General features: G+C 42.1%; 1 protein-coding gene across 3 annotated transcripts in view; it reads right to left on the bottom strand.

Annotated features, from left to right (window-relative positions):
• Positions 1 to 23,590, bottom strand: part of Ccdc170 (coiled-coil domain containing 170) — a 55,357-nt gene that overhangs the window by 17,490 nt on the left and 14,277 nt on the right. For 2 of the 3 annotated variants that reach the window (XM_038317670.1, XM_038317671.1), the window contains exons 5-6: positions 18,342 to 18,659; positions 5,666 to 5,866 (exon numbers count right to left, since the gene is read on the bottom strand). In XM_038317670.1, the coding sequence (XP_038173598.1) occupies positions 5,666 to 5,866; positions 18,342 to 18,659 (519 nt within the window). Of the gene's footprint in view, positions 1 to 328; positions 503 to 5,665; positions 5,867 to 18,341; positions 18,660 to 23,590 lie in introns of all 3 variants that reach the window. The other variant, XM_038317669.1, reaches the window with a different exon arrangement.

Raw genomic sequence — 23,590 nt, 5'->3', positions numbered from 1 at the left:
TTACAAGCCATCACTTGAGTCTTTGGCTTCCCTCTTCTCCCCTCCAACCTTCAGCATGGAACACAGACAAATGGTTCTAGTTGCTGTTTTGAGTCATGGATATAAAGACCACCATGAGAATGGGCAATTCCAAGGCTCACGAGAGCCAGATAATAGACCCATGAATTAGGTTTTCAAAACTTTGAATTAAAACTCGACTTCTAAATACATATTTTTTAATAATATGCTTTCTAAACACACTGCTGATCACAGTGTAATAAAGTCACTTTAACACTTAGGCTTTCCAGAAGTTTCTTTTCTCAGTACTATGAAGCGCAACTTTGCCTACCTTTCTCCGTAAGTTGTGAGCAATGGTCTTGTTTTCAATGACAGCATTACTTTCAAGGCGGACTAGCTGCTCTGCGCGAGCTAAAACTACATCCAGACGCATGTCAAAGCCAAGGTCAGCAACTATCTGGCCCAATTTCATTTTCTCTGAAAGCTGATCCAGAAACTTCAGATACTAGACCCAGAAACAAGAATGAACATGGGAGGTGTGGGTTAGGGTGCGGGCTCACAGAGTCCTCTCTCACACAAGCGGGTCTCTTTATATCTTCCCAGAGCCGAAATTCTAATGAATGTTTGAACCACCTTACCAATTCTCTGCCATCTTCCTGTGCAAACTCTCTGCACTGTCCTGGCTAGGAACCTTGATGTCAGCTTAATATCAAACACACCTCTAAGTCCTGCCATACAACAAATGGGCTATGTTCCTAATTCCACCCTGGGATCTTACTGTGTGCCTTGACATAAAGCCCCTGCAACCTTGGCCCTCCCAAGCTGTCCCAGCACTCAGTGACCACCCCAAAACCAAAGTTCTCCACATATACACTAAAGTTGAACAATAGTTGGGGGGGGGTAGTTAAAAAGCTTTAATGGGACTGGAAAGATGCCTCAGTTGATAAAGGGATTGCAGTCCAACCACGGTGACAGGAGTTTGAACTGCAAAACATATATTTTTTATAAAGTCAGGCCCTGAATATGCCTGTAAATCCAACATGAAGTGAGCAGAGACAAGAGGAGGCCTTGGGGTTCATTGGGCAGCCAGTGTAGCCAAATTAGTAAGCTTCATGTTCAGTGAGAGACCGTAGCTCACTAAATAAGGTGAAGTGCAACTGAGGAAGATGTGAGTTTTCAACCTTTGGCCTACTCACACACACACACTTACACACTCATACACACTCATACACATGCTTACACTCATACATACTCATACACACTCATACCCACACACTCACATACTCATACACACACTCACACACACTCATATACACACTCACACACACACTCATACACACTCACACACTCATACACACACATGTGCATGCATACACATGGGGAGGGGGCATTAGAAAATGCTCTTTAAAGTGTTTAATATAACATGATTAGGTAACCAACACTCTAAAGCATAACTGTATGGAAGATGCCATAGTTTGCATTCTTATAATAACTTATTTTTATTTATTTCTGCCCTCATGTACGAATGATGTGCACCACACGCAGGCCGTGCCTTAGGCGGGTAAAAGAGTGCATCGGATCCGCTAGACTGGAGTTACAGACATGCATCTGTGAGTTACCACTTGGGTGGCTGCTGCCTGGGGCCTGTATGAGAGCAGCAAGAGCTCTTAACCCTAGAATCTCTCCAGCCCACACGGTTCACAGTTTAACCAACTAAACTTGCACAATGCTTAAAGGTCTTCCTTCATTTGCTGTTGTTGTTTCTCTGAGTGTATTCGGACAGAATGCTGAGTGTGTGTTAGGTGAGTGGATCAATCCGTCAGTGAACTTGCTCTGTGCTAACTGCGGGACTGGGCTTCTGTCTCCGACAATGCCTTCTCATGGCGGTACCTTCTCAGCATCTGGCACTTCCAGACAATTAGATGCTGAAAAGAGTATCATTTCCAGCCATCCAAGTGGGTCAGCTCAAGGCCTGACCTATCTATATTTTAGTCATCAGGATGGAATTATCTGCAAGCGTAGATTTTCCCATTTTGTTAAGTAGCATACAGATAAATACAAATTAATTATCGTCATTATAACCTACAATAACTATCACTGTAGCATCATTCAGCACGCTTTGACCGCACAGACAGCTTCATATCCACATTCTCATGCCACCAGTTCCTCCTGCTCCCGTGCTTTCCCTTTGGGATCTTCTTTCATCTCTGCTATGTGCTTGAACGTGACCTAGCTGCTATTGCTTGTATTTTAAGTGGAGGAAGCAGACTTACCCGCATAGATTGGTAGGATTAATATATGAAAAATGGCCATCCTACTGAAAGCAATCTACAGATTCAATGCAATCCCCATCGGAATTCTAACACAATTCCTCGCAGAACTGGAAAGGACAGTTTTCGATATGGAAACACAAAGAAACCAGGATAGCTGAAACAATCCTGAATGACAATCCTGAATGACAATCCTGAATGAAAAAAGAACTGTTGAAGTTGTCACCATCCCTGATCTCAAGTAGTACTACCGAGCTGTAGGCACAAAAACCACGAGGTATTGGCATAAAAATAGGTATGTTGATCAATGGAATTGAGTTGAAGACCACATACCTATGAACACCTAATTTTTGACAAAGACTTCAGAAATACACACCGGATAAAAGACAGCATCTATACCTACTGATGCTGGTCAAACTGATAGTTGCATGTAGAAGGATGCAGGCTGATACTTATCACCCTGCATAAAACTCAACTGCAAATAGATAAAAGACCTCATTGTAACACCAGAAGCACAGAATCTGAGAGAAAAGAAAGTGAGGAACTGGAATGAACTCCTTAGCACAGGAAAAGACTTTGTGGGTAAAACAGAGGCACTAAGAACAATTAGTAAATGGGATCTCATGAAACTCAAAGGTTTCTGTATGACAAAGGACGAGGGCATTTGAACAAATTGGCAGGCTACAGAACAGGAAAAGATCTTTACCAATTATGCATTCAAAGAGGTTTAATATCTAAAATTTAAAATTTTTTTTAAAAGATTGTGTGGCCCAATTAGTCTGCATGCCAGAACATGCAGGCAAGAAGGGATTCAAATGGGACCCAACCAAGGCCCAACAGAGGAAGCGCCTCTCTCACGGACGTTAGCTGTTCTGTATAATTACAGTCAAGGAGCTGGGGGAACGGCTCAGCAGTTGATAGCATGCACGGTCCTTGCAGGGTATCCAAGTTTGTTTCCCAGTACCCTTTAGTGACTCACCGTTGCTTCTAACTCCAGCTCCAGGGGATCTAATGCCCTCTTCTGGCCTCCTTGGGCACCTACACTCATGTGCACAAACCTACACTCAGACCCACACAGATACACATAATTAAAACTAAAATAAATCTTTCTCTTTTTAAGATTGTGGTTGATGGCAAGTTGTTTTATTCCTTTTTCCTATATTTTGTTTTTTGTTTTGTTGTTTTTATTTTGTTTTTTTTAAATTTTAAGGTAGGCTATCACCATGTACCCTAGGCTGGCTTTGAACTTACTATGTAGCCCAGGCTATCTCAGTCTCACTGTCCTGTGCCTCAGCACCCTAGTAATACAGGCATGCCCAACTGGCTTAAAAATGTTCAGCTTTGTAGGGGGAAAAATGGGATTCCATGTATTTTATTCCTTCGAATCACAGGTCAGCGTGAGTTAGAGACCAGGCATTCTACCCTATATTGCACTAGTCTAGATTTTATATAGCAATTAACCTCTCTGCAACTCTACTTTCAGTTTTACATGGCCATTTTACTACTTGTATCTGTGGAAAACTCACTCACTGTGGACATAATTAGCTTATGCAATCTGCTTTCATAACTGAGAACTATTTTGGCAGAATTTTAATGAAGACTAACGATAACACTTGTCTGGAAAGAAGGGAAGAGAAATCAACCTACATGGAGATGGGTCCTGGTGGTTCACATTTGTAATTCTAGCACTTAGGATAGAGGCGAGAAAATTGCTACAAGTTCCGGACCAGCCTGCACCAAAGAGTGAGTCCAGGCCAGCTTGGGATATGGAGTTCAAGGCCAACCTGAGCTACAGAGTGAAATTCAATCCTTGCCAGAAGAAGAAGAAAAAGGGGAAGGAGATGAAGAGAATGAAGAGGAAGAGGAGGAGAAAGAAGAAAAGGAAGAGGAGGATCATGTCCCCATATATGGGAATAAGAAACAAGCTGTCATTCCTGCCTCCAAGTTCCTGACACATCCCACATCCATCTCCGTCAGAGCACCAGGTGGACCAGTCTCTAATCCACCCATCTCGTGTGCGCTGGCTTCCACAGACATCTCTTAGGCGTCTCTGCATTTCTGATCCCTAATGTAGCCATGGCATATCCTCAATTTCTTTTAAGTTCAGAAAAATGATAAAGAGCGAGTTTCCAGAATACACTTTTCTCAGCCAAAGACTATCTCTCGTGACAAATTTTGTCCCTATAGTCTTGATCCTATGTGCCTCCTTTTCTGTTCCTGCCCTCTCTCTCATGGACCTTTGTAGCTCATAAGTTCTCGCCTCCACACTATTACCCACAAAGCCTTTCTTCGACCCTGCTTTGCATGACTCTGCACCCCTTCCCTTCCAGCCACACTCGGCACGAGGCAAGCGAGCTCACTTCCTCACCATTCTGCAAAACTACCTCCAAGTCACGCTGCCCTCCCCATGCCCAGGTCCCTGGGGTGGACGCTTGTCTCCTGCTACCCTACTGGTTCCCTCCCTTCTGAGTGGTTCTTTTGTGAGATCTCAGCTCCACCAGGCGCGTGTTGCTTAACGAAGGATCCAGGTTCTGCAGCATCAGATCATCGTGGGGACAGCACAGACAGGCACATCACCCACCACCCATGAGTTTATCATTTTGAACTTCTGAGCTGCTGAGTATACGACCCAGGTTTTTGTGTGTGGTAAGCACAGCTCTGCCAATACAAAACAGCCCAGCCATGGTCATATAGGACCACCCTCATACATGCGACCTACCACTGACAAAAACACCGGTAGGTCTGAGCTTCACGGCCATTAATGATGCTTTATATTCTATAGAGGAAAAGGAACTTCAGGTCCAAAGGATCTTCATTGGCCCCACTAAGAATGCCACATTCCACCATATATGGTTACCCACTCTGCATTTTCTGAGTATAGCATTTACAAGACTTCATGCCTTTGTTTTAACTGTTTATGCTGTTTCTACAGCATCTGCCCATTCCCCCACAATAATCCTATGTATCCTTCAAAGATCAATTGAATTATCTCCTCTCTTCTAAAAATCTCCTCATTGCCCAGAAATGTCTACAATACTTTATTAATACACTTGACAACTATAATGTATATAGTCTAGGGTACAGCAGGGCATCTTAATGCCCACCTCCTCTATTAAGTGCTAAGCCTTTAATAATAGAAACTATAAATCACCCATACTTCAGCTACCCCAAACCTCCCAACCTCATAAAGAGTGGCCATACAATAAATATATACTGACTTTAACTGGACTGACTATCAAGGGAACCCTAAACAATAGAAAGAGGCTTACTATTCCTTGGAAATTTGTTTGTAACTCAAGGCATGACCAGTCTAAACACTGCAATGTTCAGAATGTTCTCAGGTACAGAGTTAACCCACGGCAGATGCCCGCACCACGGATATGCCATCCCATTATTACCTTTTGTTTCTCAAGATTCAAGTTGTCTCTCAAGACATCTCCAGAAAGCAGCTCTCCCTCCAGGTGATGCAGCTGACCCTGAAGTGCCTCTACCTTGCTTTCTGCCTCCTGGGCTCTCTGTAGGGCTTTCCGGTGAAGCTCAGTTTCGTTTCCCAACTGTGCAACAAGCTCTGATATCTGGACTTCAAGCTGGGAGACCATCTGGAAACAAAGACAGAGAAGAAGGCTAAGCCATGTTTGGATGCAACAAAGTGTTCAGATCCGCCACTCGGACCAAAAAGCATAACCACTGTGACACCCACTTGCAGATTCCTTGTAAAAGTTCAATTTAAATAAAGTAGGTCATCTGTAGCTGCTTTCCTGTTTGAAATGAACCGATAATGGTGGATGTTTTTCATTTTTCTATAATTTTTCTATAATTCCTTCAACAAGTTTAGTCAACACATATTTACAGATAATACTTTCTCACCTCAAAATTTGTTATTAATTTAGAGATTTCGAAGCTAAGATGGAAGGAAAAAGACTCAGATAAAAAGTAATTTCAAGAGCCACAAAGATGCCATTTCCCCAGAGATTCTCTTACCACACTTAAGTGATTAAAGACTGTGTGGTGAATTTGTCATGAGACACAGCCTGAAGGTGCCCTGAGAATTCCGATGCAGACAGACTTTTTCCTTTATTTAGCCTTTGACTGAATATGGTTATATATGCCCTAGACTTCAGTGGTGCAATTATATACAAATTATCATTTTAGCATCTGAAAGGTCAAATTCTTTTTAATCTGGTGACACCAGAAATTCTCCCAGTACTTATATCCTTCCCAGGAATCCCTCACCTTTGTCCTTTTTTAGAAAAATTATTATTAAAATTTTTACATACCAATCCCAGTTCCCACTCCCTCCCCTCCTCCCATTCCCTTCATCTACCCCCACCCACTCCACCCCCATCCACTCCTCAGAGAGGGTAAGGTACATTGCTTTGGGGAAGGTCCAAGGCCCTCCCTACTACATCTAGGCTGAGCAAGGTATCTATCCAAAGAGAATGGGTTCCAAAAAAGCCAGTACAAGCAGTAGGGATAAATCCTGGTGCCACTGCCAGTGGCCCCTCAGTCTGACCCAGCCATACAACTGTCACCCACATTGAGAGGGACTAGTTTGGACCTATGCTATTTCCTTCCCTGTCTGATTGGAGTTAGTAGCTCCCATTAGCTCAGGTAAACTGTTTTCAGTGGGTGTCCCCATCATGGCCTCGCCTTTGTCTTGATCATCCTGTCCCCAAAAACAAAGAGCAAAAGTTTAATCTCAGACTTAAAGTACACTTCCAGACCACCCACCTTGACTTTACTAAATTCAGTTTTTTTTTTGGAAAATGCTGAGCTCAATAAAATTGGGCTAAAACGCCGGTGAATAAATATGTTTTGTTTGGGGAGGCGGAAGAGCAAAGAGTAGTAGATGTTTACACAGAACTTCAGTGCTGGCCCACAGCGCTGGTCGTCTCCGTTGTCTCAGCTGTTTTAGAGTTTAAATCAAGAACAGAACTCAGGCTTTGCTTTTTTTCTTAGTCGTTTATATAAACTCGCTTAATGCGGGACACTGAAGCTGCCATCATTTTTCTTTAAACACTATTATACCTAAGATTTGATCTGACTTACCCTTATCGGTGAAGAACCAATAAGCATAAATTAGAAAAGAAAGTCTACATTTACTTGAGTTTCCATCCATCTCTAAGTAATATAATACAATTCAATATATACCTGTATGTATACTGCAAAATAGTCATTAAGGAAAAGAATCTCCCATGATCCTCCAAACAATTATTTATTCAGCTAATTTGTTTATTTATTTTATGTATCTGTTTTGTATTGTAAGGACATAGCCCAGGTTGTGCCGTGTATATAACTTTCTGTCCTTGTTTTTACCTAGGAAGACTTCGAGCAGCATTCTCTGTTATTTTCTGTAATTCAAAATGATTAGCATTTCAAGATCTGCATTACGAATTCATCATGAGAAACTTGACCGATGGCTCAGTCATTAAGAGCACTTGCTGCTCTTGTAGAGGACCAGGGTTCAATTCCCAGAACCAATATGGTGGCTCACTATTGTCTGAAACTGCACTCCCAGGGTATACAATGACCTCTTCTGACTGCCAAGGTACATATACATACATGCAGCAAAACACTCATACATTTAAATAATAAAATAAATAAACTTTGTAAAGATTTTGAAAAGAAGCCATCACAGAGCTCAGCAGTATGCGCCTAGCCTTTATGAGGTTGGGTTCAATCTCTGAAACAATTCACCATTAAAAACAAACAAGTTCTCAGCACTGGAAGATGGAAGCAAGATTGTCAGGAGTTCCGGGCCAGCCTGGTCTACATGATACCATGCCTCCATGTCCCCACTCCCAGCCCAAGCATTCCTATACAAGAAAAGATGTTTCTTCTGATGGCTGAAGCTGTCTTTGATTTGCTGATACCAGACAGCAAACAGGTAGTGGATCCAGCTCAATAGACGACAGACGCTAGTCAACTCCATGTCCCAGAGTGGGCTGAAGTGAGAGACATCTGGAGAAGGCTAGACGGACAAACTAAAATCTCATTCTATGACTGCTGGCCCTCAGAGTACCATGCCTACAATACAGTTCATCCTACACTTCAGAGGGTATTTCACACATCAGTATTGGATGGTAAGACACTCAGAACCATATTTGAGGGATTATCTCCTCCCCCACCAAGGAGATATTTAATATTATTACAGAGCAGAAGATTCTGAGAAGCCTCAATTCATCTTGTCAGCTCTAAGAACTATCGTCCGTGGACATGATAGGAGTTCAGCACCATGTGGCCGTCACTATGTGCCATCATTATTCCCCCTCCAATATATGAGGTCAACCAACCTGATGTTCTTAAAGAGGTTTTAAACCTTCAGAAATTTCCCTCTGCTAGCCAGATGTGGTGGCCCTGCTTATAATCCTAGCACTGAGCAGGTGGCGTGGGGGGGTGGTGGTGTTGATGCTGTCATCCTCGGCTACAAAGCAAGTCTAAGTCTAAGGCTAACCTGAGCTACATGAGATCCTGTCTCAAAATAATAAAAGAAAAAAAGACATCGTCATATGTTATATTGCCCAAACTATTTTTTTTTAGCTATAGTCTTTTGTCAACTAGAAATCTAGGAGACAAATGAGGGTCAAAAGTATTTGAGTCAAAGCCAAGAGAACCCTGCCTATACACCACCTGTGTAGACCCAAGGATGCTCCAAAGAGCCTTGAAAACCCAATGCAGGCCACTTTGCAGACTACTAACAAGTGGATGGCTAAACTGTACACACCGTATTCATGTTACATAGAGTCTGGGGTTCAGAGTAGAGCAAAGAGCTGTGGTCCTTCCCAGTCTACCCTATCACAAAGAGCTGTGGCCCTTCCCGGTCTACCCCATCACAAAGAGCTGTGGCCCTTCCCGGTCCACCCCATCACAAAGAGCTGTGGCCCTTCCCGGTCCACCCCATCACAAAGAGCTGTGGCCTTTCCTGGTCCACCCCCATCACAAAGAGCTGTGGTCCTTCCCGGTCCACCCCATCACAAAGAGCTGTGGTCCTTCCCGGTCCACCCCATCACAAAGAGCTGTGGTCCTTCCCGGTCCACCCCATCACAAAGCTGAGGCTCAGAAGCTTTGCTAGCTGTCAGAACACACAGGTGTTATTGTTGTTAATGTTTTCAGAACTAAATGTACATAAACTTACTCACATAACCTAACAGCGCCATCTGACTCCATTCTTGAGAACACTGTATACCAGTCCCCGGGTGTTCCCACCCAAACATTAAGCCTGCTGCGTTTTACACCAAGAAGTCTAAAGAACCAACAGACTTTTCTTTCTTCCATTCTTCCTTAGCGTTGTCTGAATGTCCTGAAGGTTGTAGGGGCTATAGAATGGGAGCATCACAAAAAAAAAAAAAAAAAAAACCCATGCCTAAACTTGGTTAGTTAAAGAGGTACTTCAGCAGGCTACCCTCCAAAAAGAAACAAGAGAGACTTGGTAAGTAAAGCCATAATGTGCTTAGAGCTAGCTCACCTCCCAAGGAGATTTGTTGATCTACACAGAGAGGCCCTTTGCTCTGAGACTCTACCAAACAACACCAAAGCTCTGTGACCAGAAAAAGCCTCTTGGGGCACCTAAGGTCGGGGACCTTTTGGACATAAACAACTTTTTTCACTTATTCAAATAATATCTTCCATTTGGAAGTATATAAAGTATGTTATCAGGCAGCTTAACACCAAAGCTTAACATCAGCCGCATTCCCCTTCCTCCACGTCAGTGCATGGGGCCAACAATGTCCTCTATCTAACACTGATCCCTCCCTCTTTGTCCAGGCCAACTTTTGTTACGGGTTAACTTGGTATTCGCAGAAAAGGTAAGCTGATGTTATTAAGGACCTCAGAATGGAGCTTATTTAGAAATAAGCTCTTTGCATATAGTGTTACCATTGGGTTGTTGGGATGAGATCTAGTTAGTTTGTCCAGTGTCTTTATAAAAGTTTATAAAAGAAACTTGGATGCAGAATCAGATGTTTATAAAAGGAAAATACTGCAAAAAAAAATGTGGGGCAAACCCATGCACCAGCCAGGGAGGGCCTTGAACCATCAGAAGCCAGGTGAGATGTACAAAAACAGGAAACAGCCCTAACTATACCTTGACGGCAGAATTCTGACTACCAGAACTGTGAGCTAGGAAGCTGTGCTGATGCCACCCAGTTAGCGGTGCTTTGTTAGTGCAGAGCAGGGACCAATTACAACTAGGAAGGATGGAGGCACTAAGCCTCTGGCTGTTCAGACTCCATCACACCCAGGCGTGACCTTAAAGAGCCATTTTGACAGTGGCAGGGCAGTGGAAGTCTGCCAGTGCATCTCAGGAAATGTCTGCTCCAGTGAGTGGCAGGAAAATGACGGGGGGAGGGGTGCTGTGAGATTTGGAGGACTAGGGCTGTGGAACTTCCCTCGGGTCTTCAGGAGCATCAAGCTATATGTCCACAGCACCCGCACAGCCTCCAGACTGTGAGACTTTCAGTTGAGGCAGTAAGCAACGCCAGCAGAAAGAATATCTACACCAAGGTGGATGAGCTTGTGTGACTCTGTATGTAATTCAGGAAATGGGGAGAAAATTGATCAGGTCGCCTCATCTCTACACATAATCAATCCTCATCCAGATTAGTAAATTAGGAAATACCTCAAACGGTAGAAAACTTTGCCACAAAATGTAAAATCCAAAAATGTTGCATGTCTTTTTGTTCCTCGTCATCTATTATATTTCCTGAAATTCTAGGCTAAATAACATTCAGAAGGTTCTTTTGGGTTCCTGGGGACTCAGCAGCAGGGCTTTCCTCTGAGGCAGAAGGTTTCAAACAGGGATGACTTTGTCCTTGTCAGGAAAACATTTGATTATGTCTGGAGACACAATGGTTGTCTCACATTGGAACTGAGGGTTGCTCTGGGCTCTAACAGGCAGAGGTTAGGACACTGCTAACACCCTACAATACACAGGACACTACCACCACCTGCCACACACACATACATATACACACATAGACACTGCTAACACCCTACAATACACAGGACACTACCACCACCTGCCACACACACATACATATACACACATAGACACAAATATACACTCACACATATATACACATGCATATATATACACATACACCTATATATACAAATACAAATACACAGCACATACATACGCACATATATATACACAAATGCATTTACATATACATTATCCTATACAGAGCTAGGTGTGATGGTGCACACCCAGGAAGCAGAGACAAAAAGATCATGAGTTCAAGACTAGTCTGGCTTCATAAGACCCTCAAAAAAAAAAAAGACTCTGCAGTCTAAATATCAACAGTTCCACAGTTAAGAATCCCTGCTCTTAGCTTTTTAAAGAGAAAATTAAATTTTGCCAGGAGCAGACATTCAAGGGAGAAGCAGAAATGACTTAGTGAAGAAGTGGGGGCGGTGACCTCAGTTCCACTGAGAATTCAATTCTAGAAGAGGGAGAATGGCTAGCCACAGAGTAAACAAGAAAAGCAATGTAAGAAGGCACAGGAAGTGGGCAGTGTGCCGGGCCAAGCCTGCAGGGCCTTCACATGGGGGACTCCACAGCTGGCTGCCTGTGGCCATGGCAGCTGGCAGCGAGAAGCAGCCCTCCACAAACAGAGTCGGCGATCTGTAAAGCGTCCATTCTTCGAAAACATTTCTAAGACAATGTGCAAAATCCATTTTCTCCCAATTTTACTTGAAGATGAGTCACGCAAGATACCAGCCACATGCTTGATTTGGGGCTTTGAAATGGGAAGCGCAGCTATTGAGAAAAATCACAGGGTAGGGGAGGTCGAGAAAGACACTAAAAAGACTGAATCATTCTCATTTGTATGGGGAGTGGGGGGAGCATAGCCAGCTTAACCAATTTACACCACTTTGCTTCAGAAAATAAACATACACATCATGCTGGCAACTGTAGGCCATGTTTCACGGAATTAAAATAGGAAGGGGAAGCAGAGATAAACACAATGAAAAGCAATAAAATGTGTGGGAGAACATTAGCCACCAATGCATATGTATTACCGCTCAAGACATCTTCCTGAAGTTCCTCCCAGTTCTAGAAATGATTTTGTGCCTCAGTTGACTTCCAGTTTATAAACTGAGTCACAGGAAAAGGTGCTCTTACCCTCAGTGATACGTATACGCTACAGGGTGCCGTTCAACTATAAAAACGCTGTGCACTGGGCTAAGAAGGCCATGAGAATTACTTGTAGAGCAAGCTTATTTATTGGTTGATTTTTAAATTTACAAGTGCCTTCCTAAACTAACTTTTTAAAAAACAAAGGTCGTTTGTGGGGCTGGCAAGAGGGCTTAGCCAGTAAATCACTTCCATTGAAAGGACCAGGACCTGAATTCAGTCAGCAGAACCTACATAACAAAACCAGGGCCTGGTAAGGTGGAGACAAGCAGATCCCCAAGGCTCCTGGTCAGGCAAAACATACTAGTGGTTTTCAGGCCAGGCCAGTGAAAAACTCTGTTTCAATGAAAAAAAAAAAAAAAAAGAATGGTACCTGAGGAACAATATTGACCCAAGGTTGACTTCTAGCCTCCATATATACACACAGAGACACACAGACACATGCACACAGACACACAGACACACACATTCACACCCCACATTCACTCAAAAATTTAAAAGAATTAAAAATAAAATTTATTGTGTATATTTAAGGTCTATAAAAAAAACCTTCCAAGATCCATATTTAGTAAATATCTTGGAACAGGTTAGTGCACATAGCAGCTCCTCTATTACTCTTTTTTTTTTTTAACTGTAACATGGATGGACGTAGGGGACACTGCAAAGTGAAATAAGTCGAAGGTGGAAAGAATAATATTGCATGAACTCCCCTAGATGCAGGATCTTATGAAGGAGGAGCAGGGTCAGATATAAAGCAGGAGATGATAAAGCCATAGGCACTCAGGACAGCAGAAGGAGGAGAGGAGACAGAGAAACACAAAAGACACAGCGCCGGCCGGCCTGTGAGTGAGCAACATGGAAAGACGGTGGAAAAGCACACGTGTCTCCTGTGAAGTAAGTTTAAGAGCTAGCTATAGTGGGAGGCTATGCACGAGCGTGATGCCATTTCCCTTCAAGCCTCATGAACCAGAGCACAGACCATCCTTTGGAGTTGACAATCCCAAGTCTGAGCTGAAGTCACCGCTAAGCAGATTTGTAGATGACAACTGCTGACAGAAAGAAGCACAGATCTACTGGAACCTGAATGACCCCTTTGACTAGTTACTGACTAGGTCCCCTCAATGGCTCTCCTGGGCCTCAGCACAGGGTACAGAAGGAAGAACGGAGGGGAGGAGACGCAGCAGTAACTGTTAACATTTGTTGTTTTGATTTTTCCAAACAGCATGTTAATAACATATAACAACTGTTCCATTGACTGCCACTAGTAACAATAATCTTAGGAGGCAAATACTGGTAACTTATTTCCTAGCAAGACTTGGCCTGACCTGACTCTGTGGGACAGCAAACCCTCAATGACTCGGGCTATTTAATCTCCACTCACCCCCATTGGAGTGGCTCACAAGTTCCCCTGGAGCACTATGAGTGTGGCTGGCAATAGGGTACAGTCTACACCCATTGTGGAGAACTGTCCATGGTTGATATATGGCTTTGTTATATATTTAGTTTACAAGCCCGTGAATACCCTAAATTTGAAAACACACTGGCGAGTGCAGTGGAACAGGCCTGCAATTTTTGCCCCCGGGAGACCTTATAAAGGAAGTGGGGGGGGGGGGGTTCCTGTGGGTTGGAAGCCAGCTGGGTTATATAATGAAACTGTACCTCAAAAACACCACTCACTCCCCCAAAATAACAAGATTTGATGAACTCAAAGAGTTTTACAGCTTTGAACAAAGACTGTGAACTTTGTACTCGTTGCTAATAAGATGAGAAAGTAGAATCTAAAAAGCCGGGATGGCAGGCCACTGATAGAGCTGCCTTCCAAGTGTGAGAGTCTGGGTTCCATCTTCAGTACTGAAAAATAAATAAATAAACCTCTGGGGCTGAGGAGATAGCCCTATGGTTAAAGTGCTCACCATGTAAGCAAGAGGGCCAAATGCGGGACTCCAGAACCAAGAGTCAATGTCAATGACTGTGGGTCGGGTGGCTTGCCTGTAATTCTAGCCTTGAAAGGCAGAGACAGGACTTTCTAGGGCAAGCTGTCTAATGAGGCTGACCATACCACTGAACTCTGGGGTTGACTAGAGAGCCTGTCCCAAAGGAAGACTCCTGATATGTACCTCCAACCTCCATAGTCCAAGCACCTGCATGGTCCCAGAAACAAGCAATCAGATACAAACACACTGCACACAGACACATGCAAACAGATACAATCACACCATACATAGACACGTGCAAAAAGATATATATATACACCACACACAGACACATTCAAACATATATATACCACACACAGACACATGCAAATAATACATACATACCACACACAGATGATATTGAATTCCCTTCTGTATGCTATGAATATGTTTTATTACCATTGGTTAATGAATAACAGCCAATGGCTTAGGGAGTGAAGCTAGGAGGGAAATCCAAACAGAGATTTATAGAGAGAGTAGGCAGAGTCAGAGAGATGCCATGTAGCTGCCAAAGGAGACAGATGCCAGATCCTTAACAGTAAGCCACAACCTTGTGCCAATACATAGATTAATAGAAATGGGTTAATTCAAGATGTAAGAGCTAGCTAAAAATATAACTGTATCATTGACCAAACACTGTTGTAATTAATAGTTGTGATTATTTGGTTCTGAGAAGCTGGGAAATGAATGAGCAGTCTCCACAACAAATGGCATGCCAACATAGGACAAATACAGCCACATAAAAACTGAGAGAGCTTAGAAAGGAATTCTAGATACAAAAGAACCAGAGTTAAGCACAGCTTATTGGTAGCCTCATTTTTTTCAGATAGACTCTGTTTGCTGATGGCAAGTAGAAGCACAGCTCCTTTAAGAGAAGTCATCCTGACTCAGTGTTAGCAGCAGAAAAATTGTGTGGCTTCTTTAAGATCTGGCTTCCTAGTTCATGCTGGCAGAACAAACTCTGTTTCTTTCAGAAGGTCCTACACCTAAATGGGGTCTGTGAGCAGTGCATTACAAATTGCTTAATGATGACATAAACCTGCTATGTCCCTGGAGCTGGAGCAATGAGCATGGCTTACAGAGCTGGTATTGAATGGACCTCTGTCATGTTGAACTGAGCAGGGCCAAAAGGCAAAGCAGCCTTAGTCCTAGCCATGCTGCTTAGGATTTTAAAAAGTGTTCCTGGTAAGAAAATGATTACAAATATGCAATAAAGACAGATTCAGATAAAAATAAATAAAACTACCTCTGAATGGGTCACAGTGTTGGATAAATATATACAGGCTTGTGAGAGAGAGAAAAAATAATATAGACAGAGAAAGAAGTAAATGTTTTTTAAAAAATAAAACAAAGTCTTTATAAAAGAGTAAAAGTAATATAAAAGAGTACAGATAGTCATAGATTAAAGGAGTAAAGAAAAATAAGCCACCTCAAGATGGAATATACAGAGTCAGGATTATGTATATTATTGTGTTTTCTTTGAACTTTTTGACTGCGAATAAGCTAACTACAGAGAAAAATTTCATTGTACAGGTGGCTAAGCTAAACCAACATAAAGGTATCTTGACTTAAAGATTTGGATCTAAGGATATGTTGCTTTGAAAAAGAGGTTGTTCTTCTTTTTCCACAGAAGATGAGAACCTATGGATTCCTTCCAGACTGATGTGGTTTGATGGAACTAGAGCCCCTGAAAGGTCTTCATGAACCCCTAAAAATATTTCACACAATAAGGAAGTAGTTTGGAGAAAACTATGTACAAATTCATAAACTTTCTAAGAAGGTGGGGGGAGATGATATAGAAAGGAATACCTTGCATTGGTATAGACTTTAAACTATTGATACAAATTTAAGGTCAATTTGCTACACTATGTATATTTCTACTCTTGTTTAAGGTATTATGTTTATAGAGCTCATTTTAAAATGTAACATATAATTTTAAAATACAGGTTAATAGATAGTCATCTATAATAATCAAACCTTTAGTCATGGTAGTTAGGTTTTCTAGATGTACAGAGACATATTTCAGTTAGATAGATAATCTTCAGCATTCCAAAGACCTACAGATTATGGCATTTAAAAGGTTTTAAGAACTTGGGCTTATCTCAATAATCAGATATGTCTGCTTCTGGCAGTACTGATTACTTCAAGAGGATGATGGGCATCAAAGAGGCTCCTTATGGAGTTTGTTAGCCATTCCAACAAGAAACTGCTCTTGCCTGGAGTGCTTAATGGTATGCTGTATGAACTGCATGCAGGACCCACAGAAAAATGACTGCTGAACTCGCTTAAAGGTGAGATAGTCTTTCAGGGTTCCTGCTTCATAAAAGAGTCTGCCAGACATTCTGCAGGACATAGAAGAAAGTAGCTGATGAACTTTGCCATTACAAGACAGAACAGATCTTCAAATTTCCTCCTTCATGGAAAAGTCTGCTGGGTACTATGGGCCTATAGGCTGAAGATGGTACAGAAGAACTTCAGATGACTGTCCAGGCAGCAAGATGTCTCTGTCGTTTCTAGAGTTTTAGAAGTTGCTTGCAATGCACTTCCTGTTTACTTAGGCAATATTATATCCTTCTGGGGTCTTTGAAGAGTTGAAGACAGACAGCTATAGTTTCCCTTGGTTATAATAAGAGATAAATTAGATATGAAACTTTAGACTCACAAAAGTAAAATAGATGATAGCATATTTTCTTTGGTTTTGCCATATACAAATAGACCAAATATTGTAACAGTAATTCTTGCTTGAACCTGTTGTTATATGTAATTTTACTATGTTAAAGTTAAAAATTTGCTTTTAATTAGACAGAAAAAGAGAGGTGATGTGGGATCCCCCTCTGTATACTATGAATATGTTTCATTATCATTGGTTAATGAATAAAGCTGTTTCAGTTTTTTTAGCAGACTAAAGCCAGGCAGGAAATCTGAACAGAGATATAGAGAGAGAATAGGCAGAGTCAGGGAGATGCCATGTAGCTGCCGAAGGAGACAGATGCTGGATTTTTACCAATAAGCTGGTGTAGGAGGATCTTCTTTCTATGTGTTGCTTTCATTGGTCAAATAAAGAAACTGCCTTGGCTTTTTGATAAGGCAGAATTTAGATAGGTGGAGTAGACCTAACAGAATGCTAGGAGAAAGAAAGCAGAGTCAGGCAGACGTCATGGCTCTCCTCTCCGAGATGGACGCTGGTTAGAGTCATGCTGGTAAGCCACAGTCAAGTGGCAATACAGATATTAGAAATGGGTTAGATCAATATGTGAGAGTCAGCCAATAAGAGATTAGAACTAATGGGCCAGGCAGTGTTTAAATGAATACGGTTTCCGTGTAATTATTTCGGGTAAAGCTAGCCGGGCAGCCGGGAGCCAGGCAGGACAAAAAGCAGCAATAACCGCTCCCTTGTACAGCAATAAGCCACAGCTTTGTGCTGATACATAGATTAATAGAAATGGGTTAGTTCAAGATATAAGAGTTGGCTAGAAACATAGCTGAATCTTGGCCAAACAGTGTTATATTTAATAGAATTTCTGTGTGACTATTTGTGTCTGAGCAGTCAGGAAACAAATGAGCAGTCTCGGCCAACACAGAGACACATGCAAACAGATACACACACACCACACACAGGCACATACAACTAGGTACATACAGACCACACACAGACAGACACATACACACCACACAGAGGCACATGGAGGCAGTGTGAATGGAGAAGGAAGAAAAAAAGAAACAGAAAAAGTCATTGAACATCTCAGAAGCCATGATCTCAGGGTCTTGCCAGAGCTCATGCCCCATGGCTAAACGCAGGAGAAACAGGGCTCCACGTGAACAGCGCCAACTCCATCAGTGACTCAGGTCATCCTATGTACATCTAAACGTGGCGCAAACGTGCTCCATTGTAAATTAACTAATTCTAAGACATGGCTGCTGAGTGACTGCTGAGGAAGTTGTAAGGGGCCATGGCCTACTCACCCTTTTCTTGCTCTCTTCCTGGACGCGCAGCTCTCGAATCCTCTCCAATATGGCATCCTCCGCGGACCCAGCCATATCCAATCCGCTGCCAAGGACCTTTGCGAGTTTCTCCCTGAAGGAGGAGATCTGGCTTTGCGAGCCTGCGGCTGCATCCCTGCTGGCCTTCAAGCTCAGGTCCAGCTGCTGGCAGCTTTTCCTCAGCTGGTTCAGCTCTTGCTTTGACGCCTCCCAGGCTCGCTGCACAGCAAGCAGCCTTTCTTGGAAGAGCTTAGCTTCCCTCTCTAGGGCTGTTTTGGCATCCAAGGCGCTGAGCAAGTCCTGAAAGATTACAGAATGCAAACAGTAAAGGGTATATTTGCATTTGATGAGGTCTTCACTTACCTCGCGTACCTGTGGCTCCAAGGACTTAGGGTTACGTGTGCATTACAGTTCTAGTTCCAAGGTCTCTCCATGTCTTCATGAAGTTATTAAATAAAGTTGTTTGGGCTGCAGAGATAGCCCAGTGGTTAAAAGCACTAGCTGCCCTTCCAGGGGACCCCAGTTTGATTCCCAGCACCCACACAGTATCTCAGAACCATCTAAAACTCCAGTTCCAGGGGATCCAACACCCTCTTCTGACCTCAGATGCTCGAGTATGGTGGACTTACATTTTGAAGTAGATTAATCAAAATATCATCTAACACCAAAAGAGCACCAAACTTAATTAAAATACTTCAGTTTTTAAAAATGTTTCTAACCTACTATCTACTACCAACTTAGTAATACCCTAAAACAGTGGTTCTCAACCTGTGGGTTACCCGACGCCTTTAGTGGTTGCTTATCCGATATCCTGCATATCAGATATTTATGCTACAGTTCGCAACAGTAGCAAAATTACAGTTATGAAGTAGCAACAAAATAATTTTATGGTTGGGGAGGGTCACCACAACAGGAGAAACTATACTACAGGGTTCCAGCATCAGTAAGGTTGAGAACCACTGCCCAAAACCAAAGCCCTGCCTCTTTGTAAATCCAAGCACCCATCATGATGTCTGATTAAAATTACAAGAGTAGCTTGGTTGTATTTTTTTCTGGAAATATCTGTCCCCGTGCACTCTACGCTGTTTCCCTATGAAATAAAGGAGCGGGAGCCAGCAGTTGACCTTGGGGACAGCCGCTCCCCAGCGGGCGCTCTAGTTAATCACTCTGGGATTGGGCCACACTATTCTACAATAGATGTCCTCGGGACTGCAAATGCAATTACCTTCCCAGTCCCCAGAAGCAAGTTGCCGGACTGGAGTCTGGTTGCATGGCTACCTCAAGGATGCCCTGAAGCATGAGACATGAGGTGACATGAACATAGCTAGGTATGACCTGGTGGCAGCTGTCAGGCCACACTGACATGAGAGAAGAAAATAACAGCTTCTTTCCCAGAAAGCTCACAAGTGACCTCCACTGAGGATACATCTGAAAATAAGGGCAGGCCCTAGGCGGAAGGCAATGCTTAAGACATTTTGTAATAATTAACAGATCTTACTGGATGTGGTACTACATGCTTTTAATCCAAGCATTTGGGAAGCAGAAGCATGTGGATCTCTGTAAGTTCAAGGCAAGCCTGGCCTACATTAGAAGTTCCAGGACAGAACTACATGCAGGGATCCTATCTCAAAAAATATTAAGACTGTAATAACAATAATAATAATAATAATAATATATAATAAAATCTTTAAGCTCAGTAGGCTAAAGTCAGCAAATGAATAATAATGACTTCACCATTACATTTAACAAAATCATGTACAAATAACAGAAAGTGTTCAATGAAAGGCAAAAATCTATCTGAAGGAAAAAAAGTCTTTCAATAGCTTGTGTAGAGAGGGCTCAGTGGGTAAAGTGCCAGTCTCAAAAGCACAAGAACCTTGAGTTTGAATTCCCAGACCCCACATGAAAAAGCCAAGAAGTCTGCTGGATGGGGAAAAAATATATAGATCGTCAGAGTTGGCAGGGCAACCAGTGTGACCTCATCAGTGAGCTGCATGTTCACAGAGAAGTTCTGTCTCAAAAATAAGGTACTGAGCAGAAGAGGGAGTCTCCATCAATCACCAGCCTCCACAGGCACACAAACACATATACAATCATGCATGATATACATGGACACACAAATACATACACATCCATGAAATATATATATATATATATATATATATATATATATATATACACAAACACATACATATTCATGCATGGCATACATGCACACAGAAACACATACACATTCATGCGAGACATATACACACAAACACATACATATTCATGCATGGCATACATGCACACACAAGCACATACACATTCATGCAAGACATATACACACATAGACACATATGTTGTGGAATATTATTTTGACTAGGCAAAGATGTGTTATGTTAGTTTATGCTATGGAATATTACTTTAACTGTATAAAGATGTGTTACATTAGTTTATGCTATGGAATATTACTTTAACTGTATAAAGATGGGTTACATTTGCTTCTGCTGCCTTTGTTAATAACGAAAAGATGTGTTGCTGGTTCACCTTGCCTGCCTAAGGCACCTGATTGGCCTAATTAAAAAGCTGAACAGGGCTGGTGGGTAGAGAAAATAAGTAAGAGGAAGAATCTAGAAAAGAAGGATGAAAAAGATTGAGGGAGAAAGAGAGGGAGCTGCCTAGACCAGTCAGGCAGCTGTCAGCCAGCAGGCACAGAGCAGGACCTAAAGAATGAAAGGTAAAGAGTCCAAGACTAAAGGTAGAAAAAGAAACAGGTTCATTTAAGTAAAAGAAAAAAAGCTAGCAAGAAGCAACCATAAACTAAGGTCAAGCATTCATAACTAATTAGTCTCCTTGTCATGATTTGGGAGCTGGTTGGTGGTTCAAAAGAAAAAAACTGGTACACACATACACATTCATGTATGACATACAGGCACAGTTGATTCCTATCATGAACTTGCTAACTACAATATGGACTTCTATAATGCCTGAGATCAAATTAGTTTTTGAAAATACAATTAGTTCTTGTCGAGTGGGAACTTCTGACTGAACCTTAATTCCCCAATTCTAAACTAATTATATCAATTTAAAAAGTCAGTTGTTTAATTCTGCCAACTACAGTTAAGATTAATAAATAAATCCTGCAATTCCCCCCACGCAGGCACACTTGTGTAAACAGGGACAATTTGGGTATAATTTTTTTCATATAATCCATAACAAAATGTAATATGCAAACATCTTTTAAAACTACAATTCTATTCCCTAAAACAAAAGTATAAGCTAAATTATTAAGTATGGAAATGACAAATATTCAAAACTATTCAATTAGATTACGGTTATGTATCACCTAGTGACACTATACCTTACAGAACAATGAGGAGAACTGTCTGCTGACACAGCACTAACCACAGATTTTTTTTTTAAAGCAGCGTTACTTCTTTTATTTGAGTACAAATTAAAATTAAATATCTTGAACATGAAGAAATCACCTTAAAAAATCTATAGGACGCCAGGCACGAGGATGCACACTGACAATCCTGGTTTCAACAAATCTCTGTAAGAAGGGCTTACTCTTGTGTCTTTGTTTTTCTTGTTTTTGTCTTGAGACAAAATCTTTCTTTGTAGCTCCAGCTGGTCTAGAACTTACAATGTAGACCAGGCTAGCCTTTAACTTTAACTTGATCCTGCTGTCTCTCTTCTCTCTTGAGAGCTAGGATTATAGAAGAGCATGTGGCCACATGCCATCAACCCCTCCGAAGTACATAAGTGTAGTCCAGGAGGATCGTTTGGTTTACTCTAACAGATGCTCAGTGAAGCAGAAGCTGCAGAACCACGTTTCCCTGCAGGTGAGTGGACCTTCCCCAATCCGAGCTGTCCCAATGGCTTTGTGTATACTGAAAAGGGCAGCAGTAGCTGAAGTTTGGAAGTCTTAGCAAATTATTATTATTAGCAAATTATTAGCAAGCTCAGCACTGGCTGACCGTGGATTTCTCTGCCCCAGAAGCCACCACGTTCCTGGGCTGCACTATAGAACTGCAAACACTGCCCTGGGCTGGTCGGCCTGAGCCTGGAGGACCACGGACAGTTCCTGCTGGACCTTTCCAGCAGGATAACACTGGTTGTAGCATGGCTAAGATTAGAGCCACAATAAACTAAATAAATAAATAAATAAATAAATAACATTGTATCAGGTAATCTTTAAATGCTATTCTAATTTTAAATTTTTAGAATGACCCTAAAGATAAACCATCTAATAACTTTTAATAAAAAGTCAGAATGCAAACCATGACAATGTCGATACACTCATATAATAAAAGCTAATGTAAACCATGGCCATGTCAATACAATTATATAATAAAATCTAAGAAGTCAAAAGAGGGGGCAGAAAAAGTAAGAGGGCTGAATTCTTCCTATTTCGCAGCAGGGAGTACAATCGCTGCTCCATACATCATTTCTTGGCTCCGCTGTTGGTTGTACTCTGGAGCCCCAGGAACAGCTGGTTCCTGTCTGTTTTCATGCTAATTCCTCATCTGGAGAGAACTCCTCAACCTCTTAGACAACACTAAAAGGGTCCAAGCAAAGAGCATTGGGGAAACCTTTGGGCTGCCTAGCCAAAGGAAGAGACCTAGAAATGGCTTCAAAACATTTACCATGTGGCCATAAATAAAAGGGATTTCAACTAGGCCTGGTAGCACAGGCCTGAGATCCTAGCTACTTGGGAGGCTGAGAAGGGTCAAGGCTTGCCTGGGCTATGGAATGCACTTATATCCACTCTGGGCAATTTAACAAGATCTGGTCTCCAAGAATTTCTTTTCGAAGTAAAGAAAGTATGTCTGAGGGTCACATGCCTTGCATGAATGAGCCATAGTCTCAATCTGTGGAGCTGCAAAGCAGCAAGAAAGGAAAGGAAGGATAAGGGAAGGGAGTGGAAGGGAGGGGAGAGGAAGGGAGGGGAGGGGGAAGAAAAGCTATTTCAGTTTACGCTGTGAAATAAAACACTACCAGGATTAGTGCATAAATTGGAGAAACTCTGTCTGGTCTCAACCTCTTTTATTGGGGAGCTGCCCCACCCGGAACTGCAGGAACATCAGAGACTTTCCAGCTCTGGGGAAGCTTGAGGAAGAGCCAGACACCAGGTCGTATGGGAAATGTTAAAGATTAAATGTTAAAGTCTTTAAAGCTCTTGCCTAGAATATACAAGGCCCTGGGGTCAAGGCCCAGAACTACCAAAATTAGCTAATGAATTAGAA

Source organism: Arvicola amphibius, unplaced genomic scaffold, assembly GCF_903992535.2.
Source record: "Arvicola amphibius unplaced genomic scaffold, mArvAmp1.2, whole genome shotgun sequence".
In the NCBI taxonomy this organism is placed as follows: Eukaryota; Metazoa; Chordata; class Mammalia; order Rodentia; family Cricetidae; genus Arvicola; species Arvicola amphibius.
The sequence above is the reverse complement of the archived record's forward strand: the minus strand, read 5'-3'. Positions and strand labels throughout refer to the sequence as shown.